The 12,144-nt window shown below is 50.2% G+C and overlaps 1 protein-coding gene across 4 annotated transcripts in view; it reads right to left on the reverse strand.

Annotated features, from left to right (window-relative positions):
* PKNOX2 (PBX/knotted 1 homeobox 2) overlaps positions 1 to 12,144 on the reverse strand; it is a 291,449-nt gene that overhangs the window by 55,149 nt on the left and 224,156 nt on the right. For all 4 annotated transcript variants that reach the window (XM_005870910.2, XM_005870912.2, XM_005870911.2 and 1 more), the window contains one exon: positions 10,606 to 10,745. In XM_005870910.2, the coding sequence (XP_005870972.1) occupies positions 10,606 to 10,745 (140 nt within the window). The remainder of the gene's footprint in view (positions 1 to 10,605; positions 10,746 to 12,144) is intronic.

Raw genomic sequence — 12,144 nt, forward strand, 5'->3', positions numbered from 1 at the left:
AAATAGAGGTACAGAGAGAGGAGAAGAGAGGCCACGTGCAATTGATCAGAAACCCAGACCCTCCTTTTTTAACCAGAACAGCACTGCCAGTAAGCATTTATTTTTATTTCCCTTGGGACACATTCTACTGGCTGTAGCTGTGTGCACAGATCTGTCTTCCTCACTGCATGCTGAGCTCCTCCGGGCCATGCCCGTCCTCTTTTTGAATTTCCAGGGGTCAGGCACAGTGCCTGGCACACAGCAGAGGCTCAGTAACTATTTGGTGAATCTATGCATGGGAACGAGTGAGTGAATAAAGAAGCCCCGACTGCGAGAATGAAGGTTCCAAGACACAATCCGGAACTTCTTTCCGGCTCAGAATCCATTCCTGCTGGGGTACTGGGATCAGATACTGCCATCTGGCAGTTTCTAGCCACAGTTACTACAAAAAGACTTGCCTGCTTTGGGCTCTGCTGGGGTGTGTGTGGCGGGGTGGGCTGGCAGGGTCTTGGAGGGAGGGGGTGATATGGAGGCGGTGCCTGCCCAGCCCTCCACTCCTCGCGCTCAAAGGCACCAGATGGAGAGAGCGGAGTGGGGTGGGGGAGCAAGCCAGCAGCTCCTGCGGATGTATTTTTACTTCAGGTGTGACGCTGACACCGTGCGGGTGTATTTTTAGTCCTGCCCAGTGGGCGGTGTTAGCCTGGGTTGTCTTGGAGAGGACTTCTTGTTGCTAAATTGGAATTGCATCGGCTGGGGTCCCAGGGCCCCAACTGTCGCTCCTCCCCAGGTGGTGGACAGCTCTGTTCCCGGCAAGTGTGGCCCAGGGCTGGCCACAGTGTGCTCTGCCCGCTCCCTTCACACACACACTCACACACACACACCCCTCCCTCCTGGCACATTTTAAAAAATGTGAAATCTCAACAAAGTGATTGTTAAGGCTAGTCTTCAAGGGCAAGAATACCAAGAACCTAAAACCTGAGACCTGGTAGGATCTCATGTCCAGCCCCTTCATTTTTTTTTTTCAGTTTTATTGAGAAATAGTTGACACACCTCACTGTATAAGTCTAAGGGGTACATCATGATGGTTTGACCTACATTTATTATGAAATGACTAGCACAGTAGGCTCAGCTAACATCCATCTCCTCATAGAAATACAATGAAAAGACAAGAAAAATGGGGGAAATGCTCCTTGCAATGAGAACTCAGGATTTACTTTCTTAGCAACTTTCCTGTGTATCACACAGCAGTGCGGCTATAGTCATCCTGCTGTACGTTACATCCTGGTTCTTATTTATCTTATAACTGGAAACTTTTCACCTTTGACCACCTTCCTCCAATTTTCCCTCCCCCTCCTGGGAACCACAAGTTTGATCTCTTTATCTAGGAGTCTGATTTGTTTGTTGCTGTTTTTTTTTTTTTTTAAGAATCCACTGATAAGTGAGATCAAATAGTATTTGTCCTTGTCTTTCTGACTCATTTCACATAGAACAATGCCCTCAAGTTATGTCCATGTTGTTGTAAATAGTAGGTTTACCTAATTTTTATGGCTGAATAATGTTCATATATATTGCTCCCATGTCTCGGCTATTGTAAAAAATGCTGTTATGAACACAGGGGTGCGGATAGCTTTTTGAGTTAATATTTTTGTTTCCTTTGACACATACCCAGCAGTGGAATTGCTGGATTACATGGTAGTTTACTTTTTTGAGGGTCCTCCACACAATTTTCCTAAGTGGCTGCACCAATTTACAATCTCACTGACAGTGTACGAGGGTCCCTTTCTCCACATCCACGCCAGCAGTTCCTGTCTCCTGATTTTTTGATGACCAGCCCCTACATTTTAAGGAGAGATAACGGAGGCACAGAAAGTATCTTCCCTGAGGGTAGGCAGCTAGTGTGAGCCAGTCAGAGCTCCTACCCAAGTCACCAGAGATGCCACCATCCCCAGAGAGAAAGCACTTCGGGGGAAAGGACGATGTGGAAAGGGGAGCTGTGTCCACGGTGCCTTGGTCGCTGGCAGGCACTCTGTAAGTTATAAAGTGCCTTTCCATGTACTTATTGCATTTAAACACCCAATATTCTTATTATTCCCATTTTACTGATTAGCAAACTGAGGTGCCATGGGTTAAATAATTACATCAAGCTAGTGAGTGACTAGTGAGTTGAAATTTAAATCTGGGTGTCCAAACTCCAAATGTTGTGCTCTTCCCCCGTCCATGTACTGTTTTTGAACGATTATTGGAATCACTTCATCCTCCTCCCCCTTTTCCTCTACCGTCCTTGAGTCACATGTGTCCTGGGGTCTCAGAACTGAACTGCCATGTTGTCCCTTCGAGAATCAGGACTGCTGCAGCGCAAGAGAATCTCTGCTCATCAAACCAGTTTCCAAAAAAACCCTGCTTTCCTAATAGTACTCTGTGTTTGAACAGGACTTTAACATTTATTTATTTGTTATTTTTATTTTTTATATGTTTTTATTGATTTCAGAGAGGAAAGGAGAGGAAACAAGATATAGAAACATCAATGATGAGAGAGAAGCATCGATCGGCTGCCTCCTGCATGCCATCCACTGGGGATCAAGCCTGCAACCCGGGCATGTGCCCTGACTGAGAATCAAACCCACAACCCTATTTTGGTGCATGGGAGGATGCTCCAACTAAATGAGCCAGCCAGCCAGGGCCCAGGCTTTAACACCTTTAGAGGCCTTACATTTTCTATCTGACACCCACCTGGTGGGGGAGGAAAGCTTATCTAAAGAGGTTCAATGGTTTGCCCAATGGTAGAGTCAGAAGTTAGACGGAAGTCTCAGTCTTATGATCTTTACATTTGACCAAAAATGGACCAGTGCTTGGGAAAATCAGAGTGTGGCGCTATGGTTAAAAGAAGGGCAAGACTGGTGAGAAATCATTGGCCACCTGAACCCCCAGGCTTTGCTTGTTGTTCTCCTTCCACCCCACCCACCCCATCGCACTAGCGGGAGACCTGCCTGCTGGTTGACTTCCCTCCGGTAACAGGGCAGATCCAGTCTAGGACTGTAACTACTCGCCAACGAAACCATGCTTCACTCTGAGCCTCTACATGCCAAGCACTGGCACTGCTAGCATTCATTGTCTCCTTCAAGCCTAACCTGACCTCTGAGGAGGCAAGTCATTGGCACTCCAGGTTCGGCATCTCGTGTGGGTGGGCCTTGTCTTCACAGGTACCCGGACTCTCAGCTCTGCCTAGGCCAGGCGGTGAGCTGTGGGAGCAGCAGGACCCACTGCCTCTGAACACACCTGTTCCTGGGCCCAGCAGCTGCAGCCTCTGTGCCCGCCCGCCAGCAGGATGTGCGGAGGCGGGGCTTGGGGCGGGGTCTGCAGATGCCTTTAGGAAGGCGGGAAACAGGCTTGTTCTGGTGCCAAGGAGAATGGAGCATGGTTTACTCTTAGATTATGGCTCCAGTGGGTTCACGCCCCTGACTACAGTCAACAGCTGGGATGCTAGCTCTGAGGCCACTTGCTTCAAACACCAGGAGTGTCTGCGAGAGCCCCGCCCATAAAGCCCAGGACGGATGCAGCCTGGAGCTTTGACCCCCAGCACCTAGTCCAGAGCATCTAAACTCCTTGGAATGGCTGAACTCCTCCCCCACCGTCCTCAGGCCCCTCGCCCAGCCGTTCCAGGGATGACCAAGCCCAATGCCAGGAAAGGCGGAGGGTTAAGGCCCAGGGTCAGCTCCCTGGAGCCAGACACCCTTTGGTCACAAGGTGGAAGAATTCCCTCAAAGACACTTCATTAGGAAGTACCAGTTCCCAGGGTCCTGGCCGGGCTGCTGTTCACGAGGACAGTCACAGCAGGACCAGCCCCAAACTCGGGGTTCCTCCCACCCCGTCTTCCAGCCCTGTCCGGGAAGGGCAGCTGGGTTATCATTTCCGGTGGGTTTCGCCTCCCTTAGGAAAAGCAGTGCAACTCTCCCACACTGCACCACGGCCAGCAGCTTGCAGGCAATTCCACGAATACTTTTCTGAGCCTATCCCATGTGCCAAGTTTATGTGACACTACTTTCTATGTTGTCTTCCTCCCACTCCTCGGACTGAAGTCTTCCTTATTCTGAACTCCTCTTGGAATCTAACGTGAGGCTTGCTACACAGCAGAGCTCGGTACACGTTTATTTGAATTGCAGTGGGAAGAGCCTCCTACTGGGAGTCCTTTCCTGCCTCCTCTTGCTGCCTCACCTCTCATCATTTACTCTGCCAGTGGCTGATGCCTGCAGAGTGCTTCATGCGCCAGGTTCTGTACCAAGCTATCGCCATGCATTACCTCATTTAATCCCCACGACAATCCTGTTGAAGAGACAGCACTATTTTTAGCCCCATTGTACAGATGAGGAAACCAGGCTAGCGGTGAAGCCAGAAGGTAAACCCTGTCAATCTAAGTCCAGAGCCATGATCCTGACCCTGGATTCCATCTCCCTGAATACACTAGACCCTTCACAGCTCAGACAGGCCACAGGGACACCCACTGGCCATGGGGAGGCAAGCTGGCTCTTATTTATAATACCCCCACCCCAGTCTACGTAGGACACACTGGTCTGTGGGTCCGGTATTATCAAATAAGATCTCATTTTAATCTAGCTATTACTATGTTCTTTTTCCAGTTAAGAAACCAGAGGCTCAGAGAGATTAACATGCTCAAGGTGATGAAGCTAGTTATCACCAAGTCTATTTCTAGATCTCGCCCGGCTGCCCAGCACGGCCACTCTGCTGCATTTGCACCTCGAGCTACAGGACTATCAAGATCAAGCTTAGAACGTCAGTGACCTTCATTCAGAAGGATGGTTGCTAGGGAACACTGCCCACTGCCCTGTTCTGACCTTTCCCCAAATGAGTGTGGACTCTAGAGGGACCCAGTTTGGATGAGACAGGAACATGAGTGATATAAACAGGGCTTGGAAATGTCTGTTGCTTTTATTGAACTAGAATGGGACAGCAGGTCACACACGAAGGGAGAAGGTCCGAGTTTGTGGTTTGTGAGAGGAGACTGATGTGAAGAACTGGGAGTGCTCTCTGGAAAGGTCACAACTCTGAAAGCAGAGAAAATAAAGAGGCAGGAGAATGATTTGACGCCTGGCAGGATTTCTGGGGCTGCCAGGAAGAAGTTTGTCAATGGATAAAGCAGGAGAGGATTGGAATTGGAGAAGGTGGGGAAGTTGGGGGTGATGGTGGGGCTTCACTCAAACAGATAGACAATGTGGGGTACAATCTACAAGGAAGAAAATTCCCTGCCTTGGGGTTAAGGAGAAAAAGCACAATTGCAAATTCTTATAAAGCACCCACTCTGTGCCAGGCACTGTTCTAAGTATTAATTTTTAAAGAGAGAACATTTCAAACTTAGGACCCAAGAGTAGACCAGACAAAACAGTGAAGACCAAGGAATGTAGGCTCGTGGCTACAGATACGAAGAAAATCTCTCTGAAGAAGCGGTGGTGAGATGTGCTGAGCTGTTTAGAGCAGAGACTGTGTGCCTGGGACTTGGGCACCTGGGTGGGTTTTTACTTTAGCCTGGCGAGAGCCAGCGGTGCATCTTCTCCCAACTCTGTTTAGCAGCATCACATTGGAACTTGAAATGGACCAGGGTGGGAGCGTTTGTACTGGAAATCAGCTAATGCTACAAATCAGGGTTCTCCTCATCCCTTGTCCCCTAGGGCCAGTTTGCCAGCACAGCAACCTAGAACCATGGTGTACATATGGGTACTGCCTAGCCTGGTTAGTGAGTCCATTCAGTAAGCACTGATCTAGTACCTCAGCTAGACGGCTGACTCTAAGGCAGTGGTTCTCAACCTTCCTAATGCCGCGACCCTTTAATACAGTTCCTCATGTTGTGGTGACCCCCAACCATAAAATTATTTTCGTTGCTACTTCATAACTGTAATTTTGCTACTGTTATGAATCGTCATGTAAATATCTGATATGCAGGATGTATTTTCATTGTTACAAATTGAACATAATTAAAGCATAGTGATTAATCACAAAAACAATATGTAATTATATGTGTGTTTTCTGATGGTCTTAGGTGACCCCTGTGAAAGGGTCGTTCGACCCCCAAAGGGGTCTCGACCCAGGGGTTGAGAACCGCTGCTCTAAGGTATTAGGTAATGCGCTTGGGATAAATCAATGAAAGATGCAGACACAGACCTTGCCCTCTCGGAGTTAACAATCTAGTGCAGTGATGGAGAACCTTTTGAGCTCGGTGTGTCAGCATTTTGAAAAACCCTAACTTAACTCTGGTGCCGTGTCACATCTAGAAATTTTTTGATATTTGCAACCATAGTAAAACAAAGATTAATATTTCTTGATATTTATTTTATATATTTAAATGCCATTTAACAAAGAAAAATCAACCAAAAAAATGAGTTCGTGTGTCACCTCTGACACGCGTGTCATAGGTTCGCCATCACTGATCTAGTGGGAAAAACAGAAATGATGTTAACACCGTCAAGTCCATTGTGAGTAATGCCACAAAGGAAAAATACAGTTGACTCTTAAACCACATGAGTTTGAAATGTGCGGGCCCCATTATACATGGATTTTCCCCAATAAATATATGGCCCTCTGTATCCACGGGTTTCTTATCCGAGATTCAACCAACTGCGGATCAAATAAACAGCATTTTTACATTACCGACCTGTGTTCTCCAACTGTGGATCAAATATACTGCTTTCTCTCCGCAGCTGGTTGAATCTGTGGATGCAAAGGGCCCACTGTCGTTAAGTTCTGGGGGAGTCAGTTATAGTTGGGTTTTTTACTGCCTCAGGGTCAGCACCCCTAGACCCCAGTGTTGTTCAAGGGTCACCTGTATAGGGTGCAGCAGCCACTCACCCTGTCCGTCTGACCTGCAGCTCAATTCTCGAGCGTTTTTAATGGAGAAGGAAAGCACAACTGTCTGCTATTTTCTCGGTGCTCACACCTCCACGCAGCATTTTCCATCAATAATAGGCCACTTTTGCAGCGCCAGGCCGGCCACTTCGTGGGTTCTCAGAGAGGTTTTCAGCCTTAGGGGTGAGAACCACAGCGCCTCCTGAGCAGTCTCAGCAAAGCCAGCCTCCTCCTCCACTGCACCTGGCCAGGCCAGCTCCCTGCCTCTCTTCTGCTCCCCAGGACATCATCGTTTCCATGGGAACCAACTCACTTCAAAGGGAAAGGAAGGAGACTGGAGGGGAGGAGGGAGTGTGGAAGCTGAATTAACCTCCCCTTTTGGCCCTTCTCTGTGCTGCTGGCAACCTCACTGCCAGGTCCCAGACAACACCCGTCCGTCTGTCCGCCAGCACAGACATGGGGCCATGGCTCAAGCTACATTTTAACTTCTTGGGGGAAAATCCTGGGGTTTCGGTGGGGGCTGAGGAAGGAGAGAACTGAGTGGGTCCAAGCCTGCGGTCCCCACTGTACGGGGCCTCTTTCTCAGACCCCCTCTCAGTATTGTTCCCGGGCCACAAACGCAATTACCCACGATGTGCAGCCAATCACCAGGTCTGCTCAGATTAGACTGCGGTCATTAATCTGAGCGGGACTCCTGGCTGCCTGGCTGATTAGCCCAGATGATGCTCTGGTCTGATCCAATTAAAGACAGACCGGGCCTCCCCACTACACACACACACACACACACACACACACACACACACACACACGCACAGTCCATATCAGAGGGAACCAGTACACTTCATGAACACATCCTCATACACAAACACAACCTTGCAAACTTAGAGGACTGGCAGGCTCCCTCCCTCACAGGTGCGCCTCCCTTTGTCCCACTGCCCCTCTGTGGCCCTGCAGGGGCCGGGGACTTCTCTACTCTTTCTTCACCTGTGGTTCTGAGAGGGGCTGTGGTGGGGGCTCCCAAAAATCAGTGTGGGCGCTAATCTGAGTCAAAAGGGTCTCATTACATTTATTGACATGAAATGCCGACTCCCTGAAGTGCTTCAGAGCAGCCGGACTGCCCCAGGCAGGCAAATCTAATTAAAATCACCTGACCCTCCTGGAGGCTGAGTTGCCTCCCAGTCATGCAGGAGGGCTGTAGAGAGGGCAGCTGGTACTAATGGGAGAGGTGTGGTGTGAGAGACAACCTGGGGCAGGGGGCAGGCAGGAAGGGCTGCAGAGCGGAGAAGCTGGGGGTGTTGATGACCTGAGATGCGGGGTCACCATGTTTGCTGGGCAGTTGGGGGGCCACCTGCAGAGATAACCTGGGCAAACACCAAGGGCTGTGGGGTGGCCAGCCTGAGGGAGAGGTGAAGATTGGGTGTGAAGGCGAACAGGAAGGAGTGACATCCTGATGGGCAGTTCCCACAAGGGGTGGGGGTGACTGTTTCCCCTGCAGCCTGGCCTGGGGGTGGGGGAGGGGGGCAAGGGGAAGGAGTCTGGGGTCCTGGGAAGGGCTATGGAGCCCATGGAGCAATTGGTAGCCAGGGGACCGCTATGGTTTGAGCCAGACGTGGTGCCAGGTACTCACATGGCTGTCTCGTGAACCCTTATACCTGCTGCTGAGGCCCTGCGGAGAAACGAAAGCTCAGAGGCAAGTGCACCCCTAATCTGGGGATCCCTCCAGACTTGAATCTGAGCTCAGTACAGGGCCCAGCCCCAGGGCTCTGGGAAGGTGCCCAGGGTCAGTCTTGAGTGGGCATGTGCATCACCTGGGGTCTTGTTAAAGTACAGATCCTGCATCCCGAGGTCTGGGGGAGCTGAGATTCTGCATTTCTAATCAGCTCCCAGGTGCCTCCACGCTGCTTGCTGTGCCCATCCTTGGAGCAGCAGTGATCCATGGAGCACCGTGGCTGTACACCGCCCCCCCCCCGCCCCCCGTCATCGGGCCATCAGGCAGTTCCGGAGGCCATGATACTCTCCTCTCCCTTCTCACACCCCGCAGGGCACCAGCCACCACACAGTTAATTTACGGGTGGCGATGAAGCCACGTCTCCCCACGCCCAGCTCTGGCTCCTGGCATTCCCAGAACACATCAGGTCTACCCTGCCTGCAGGTCCTACTCCACCCGCTGCTCCTCCCGTGAGCTCTCTTACTGGCCTTTAAGATCCAACTCATACATTCTCTCTGTGAAGGCTCTGCTGTTAAAGCTCTGACCACTGTGTTAGTTTCTTTTCGGGGGAGACAGAGAACAGCCCATGCACTTATCTTTTTAGGGGTTTCCTCTTTCCCCAAGAGTCCAGCACATATAATAGCAGGGGTTCAATAAGAGTGTGATGGGGAGGAGGGCAGGGATGACAGGAGTGCCGAGTCCCATGATGGGGGAGGCTGGCTGGTCCCATAGAGTCTAACAGGGACTGTGGCCAGATCCTGGTGTTCTTTGGGGTCCAAGGTGGAGTTTCCTGCCTGCAGGCAGCCGGGCCGGGCCTTGCATTGGGGTGGGCGGGCAGGCCCTGTGATGTATCTTTCCTCAGGCCTGGCAAGCTCCCCTGTGCCAGGATCTATGGATCAGAGCCCACTGTTCTGGACTCCCCACTGTTAGCATTAGAGGCCGTCAGCTCATCTGAGTAACTAAAAATAATGCCAATGATAATGATAATAACAGCAATAATCGCCACCATTACCATAAAGGCACTGTCATCTGGGGGGGGTGGGGAGTGAGGAAGAGGGAATCAATCTTCTTCCTCTCCACCCTGGGTGGCCCATTGCACATGTTACTGACATTAGGCAGTGTGTGCCCAGCCAGAGGTAAGCGGAGCTCACTGATGCACCTGAATGCCTACGCTCACACAGCAAACGTGAGCCAGGGTCCAGCCTCAGAACTGAGTGTGGCCCAGGCATCTTCTCTTAGTGGACGAATGAGAGTTCAGTCCCTGCTGGAGCCTCATTCAGTCCCGCTCTCAGATGATGCCAGCTTCTTCCCAGCCACAGACGTAAACAGGAACTTCCCCGAGCTCCTCCGCCCTCTGGACCATTCTGGGCCCACCCTGGTGCATGGGCTGGTGCAGAGCAAGAAGGAACGAGTTCCTGCTCTCTGCCCCCACCTGGGGGAGGTGCCAGGACCTACACAGCTGCACACACACCTGTTGCTAAAAACCCAAGATGACCATGAATCAAAATGTGGTTCCAGGAACAGCTGCATTGGAGTCACCAGGCATGCTTTCACAAGTTCATGTTGCTATAGCCTGACCTACGGACTCAGCATGTCTGAGCATGGAGCCCACAACATGCATTTAACAAGCTCTCCAATGACTATCAGGCACACTAAAGCTCGCATCATACCAGGTGCTAGACGGTGTGATAGATGCGCAGAGCTCTTGCTGGAGTAAAGGCAACAGTGAGACGAGGCAGACAGCAGTCCCCAGGCAGCTGCCTGGTTGCTGAGTGGAGGGTTTCTGGTTCATTAGGGCTCATCTCCCCAACTGGGATGAAGAAGGGCTCCCCCTGAAAGATACTGCCCAGGCCCTCTTATCCCTCACTAGACAATTCCAGGGTGCTAGCGCCAACCTCAGTGGCCAGTTGAGGGATCTCCAGATTGATCTGAGAGAGAAGGCTGAGAAGGGAGCAGCTGCTGGTCATTGTCTTTGACGAACCCACCCACTGGCTTGCAGTCTCATCTCTCACAGCTCGGGCCTGAGGCTGGCTGGGGCTTCTCAGCACAGCTGAGGTGTCTCCTACCTGTACACAGCTCGCTTGTCAGCCTCCAGCTGGGCCTGGGGGTCAATGGGGGCACTGGGCACAGGAGTGCTGGCAGCAGCAGTGGGTGCGGAGATATGGACAGCCTGGGCCTTAGAGGGTGTCTGAGCAGTTGCCGTCATCTGCAGAGAGAAGAAAGAGGAGGTGGCGGTTAGTGTGGCCAGGACACCTGGCTGGAATGGCTAGGGCTGCCTTGCCTGTGGTGTGTGTGTGGATAACAGTGTGTGTGGAAGGGAACTGTGCATGTATAATGCATGTCCATTTGTATATGTGCTACAGTCAGGAGAAAGCAGGTCTTTCTTTAAATGAGAACGTTCCAGAGAACAATACAGGGACATTCAAAACCAGGTGGTGCACAGCACACTTTAAAAGAGATGATTGTTGCCTGGCCAGTGTGGCTCCTGACCTATGAACCAGGAGGTCACGGTTTGATTCCCAGTCAGGGCACATGCCTGGGCTGCGGGCTCGATCCCCAGTCGGGGGTGTGTAGGAGATGGCTGATCTATGATTCTCTCTCATCACTGACGTTTCTCTCTTACCCTCTCACGTCCTCTCTGAAATTAAAAAAATATTTTTTTTAAAAAGAGATAATTCTTAATGCAAATTAAGGTGGTGACCTCTGTCCAGAAGCAGAAAAAAAAAATGATGAGCCCTTTAAATTGTGCTGATGAGTCATCTGGGATGTACTGGGCAGTGTTAAGTTTGATAACTTGAAGAGGAGGAAAAAATACCAGTAGCTGAGTGGTTCTCATCTGGGCAGGTCTATTCCATGTAATGCAAGCCAGAGGTAACTGTTTTAATGGTTTCAATTGAAAACTGAATGGTCCCCAGATTTGGTTGACCTGGTCACTTGAAGATAAGCGGGTTTTAGCAACACTGCACAGGCTTCTGTTCTTAACCCTTACAAATATTTAGTTAGAGCAGTTGTTTTCATCCTGTTACATGCTTTAAAGGTGCCTCTAGGGCAGTGGTTCTCAACCTCCTGGCCCTTTAAATACAGTTCCTCATGTGACCCAACCATAAAATTATTTTTGTTGCTACTTCATAACTGTAATGTTGCTACTGTTATGAATCATAATGTAAATATCTGATATGCAGGATGGTCTTAGGCGACCCCTGTGAAAGGGTCAAGCTTATCATCTCCTTGAAGTGAAGGGACTCTATGGAAGCTAGCAAGGAGATATCGCAAATTAATCATAAAGGAACACGCTTTCCTTAATGCAGTGAAGGAGGGAGGGCTTTTAATGTCCATCTTTTCTGGAAGCAGAGATCCTGTGTAGTATCCATTTTAATAGAGCTTTGGGGGCATTTTCTAACTATTTCAGACTTCCTGGGGACAAGACTGGCATCTTGCTCCTGCTGATCCCAAGTTGTCGGACATGCACATGTCAGAGGGGAAGCTAGGTCCCCATCAGGACATGAAGTTTGTAAGCAACTGACAGATGGTCACACTGTTCTTCTATTTTTCTTGAAAAGCAACAACTAACTAGACCTTCTTAAGTTGTACTAGCCCAGTGGTTC

The sequence above is a fragment of the Myotis brandtii genome, unplaced genomic scaffold (assembly GCF_000412655.1).
Source record: "Myotis brandtii unplaced genomic scaffold, ASM41265v1 scaffold325, whole genome shotgun sequence".
Classification (NCBI taxonomy): domain Eukaryota; kingdom Metazoa; phylum Chordata; class Mammalia; order Chiroptera; family Vespertilionidae; genus Myotis; species Myotis brandtii.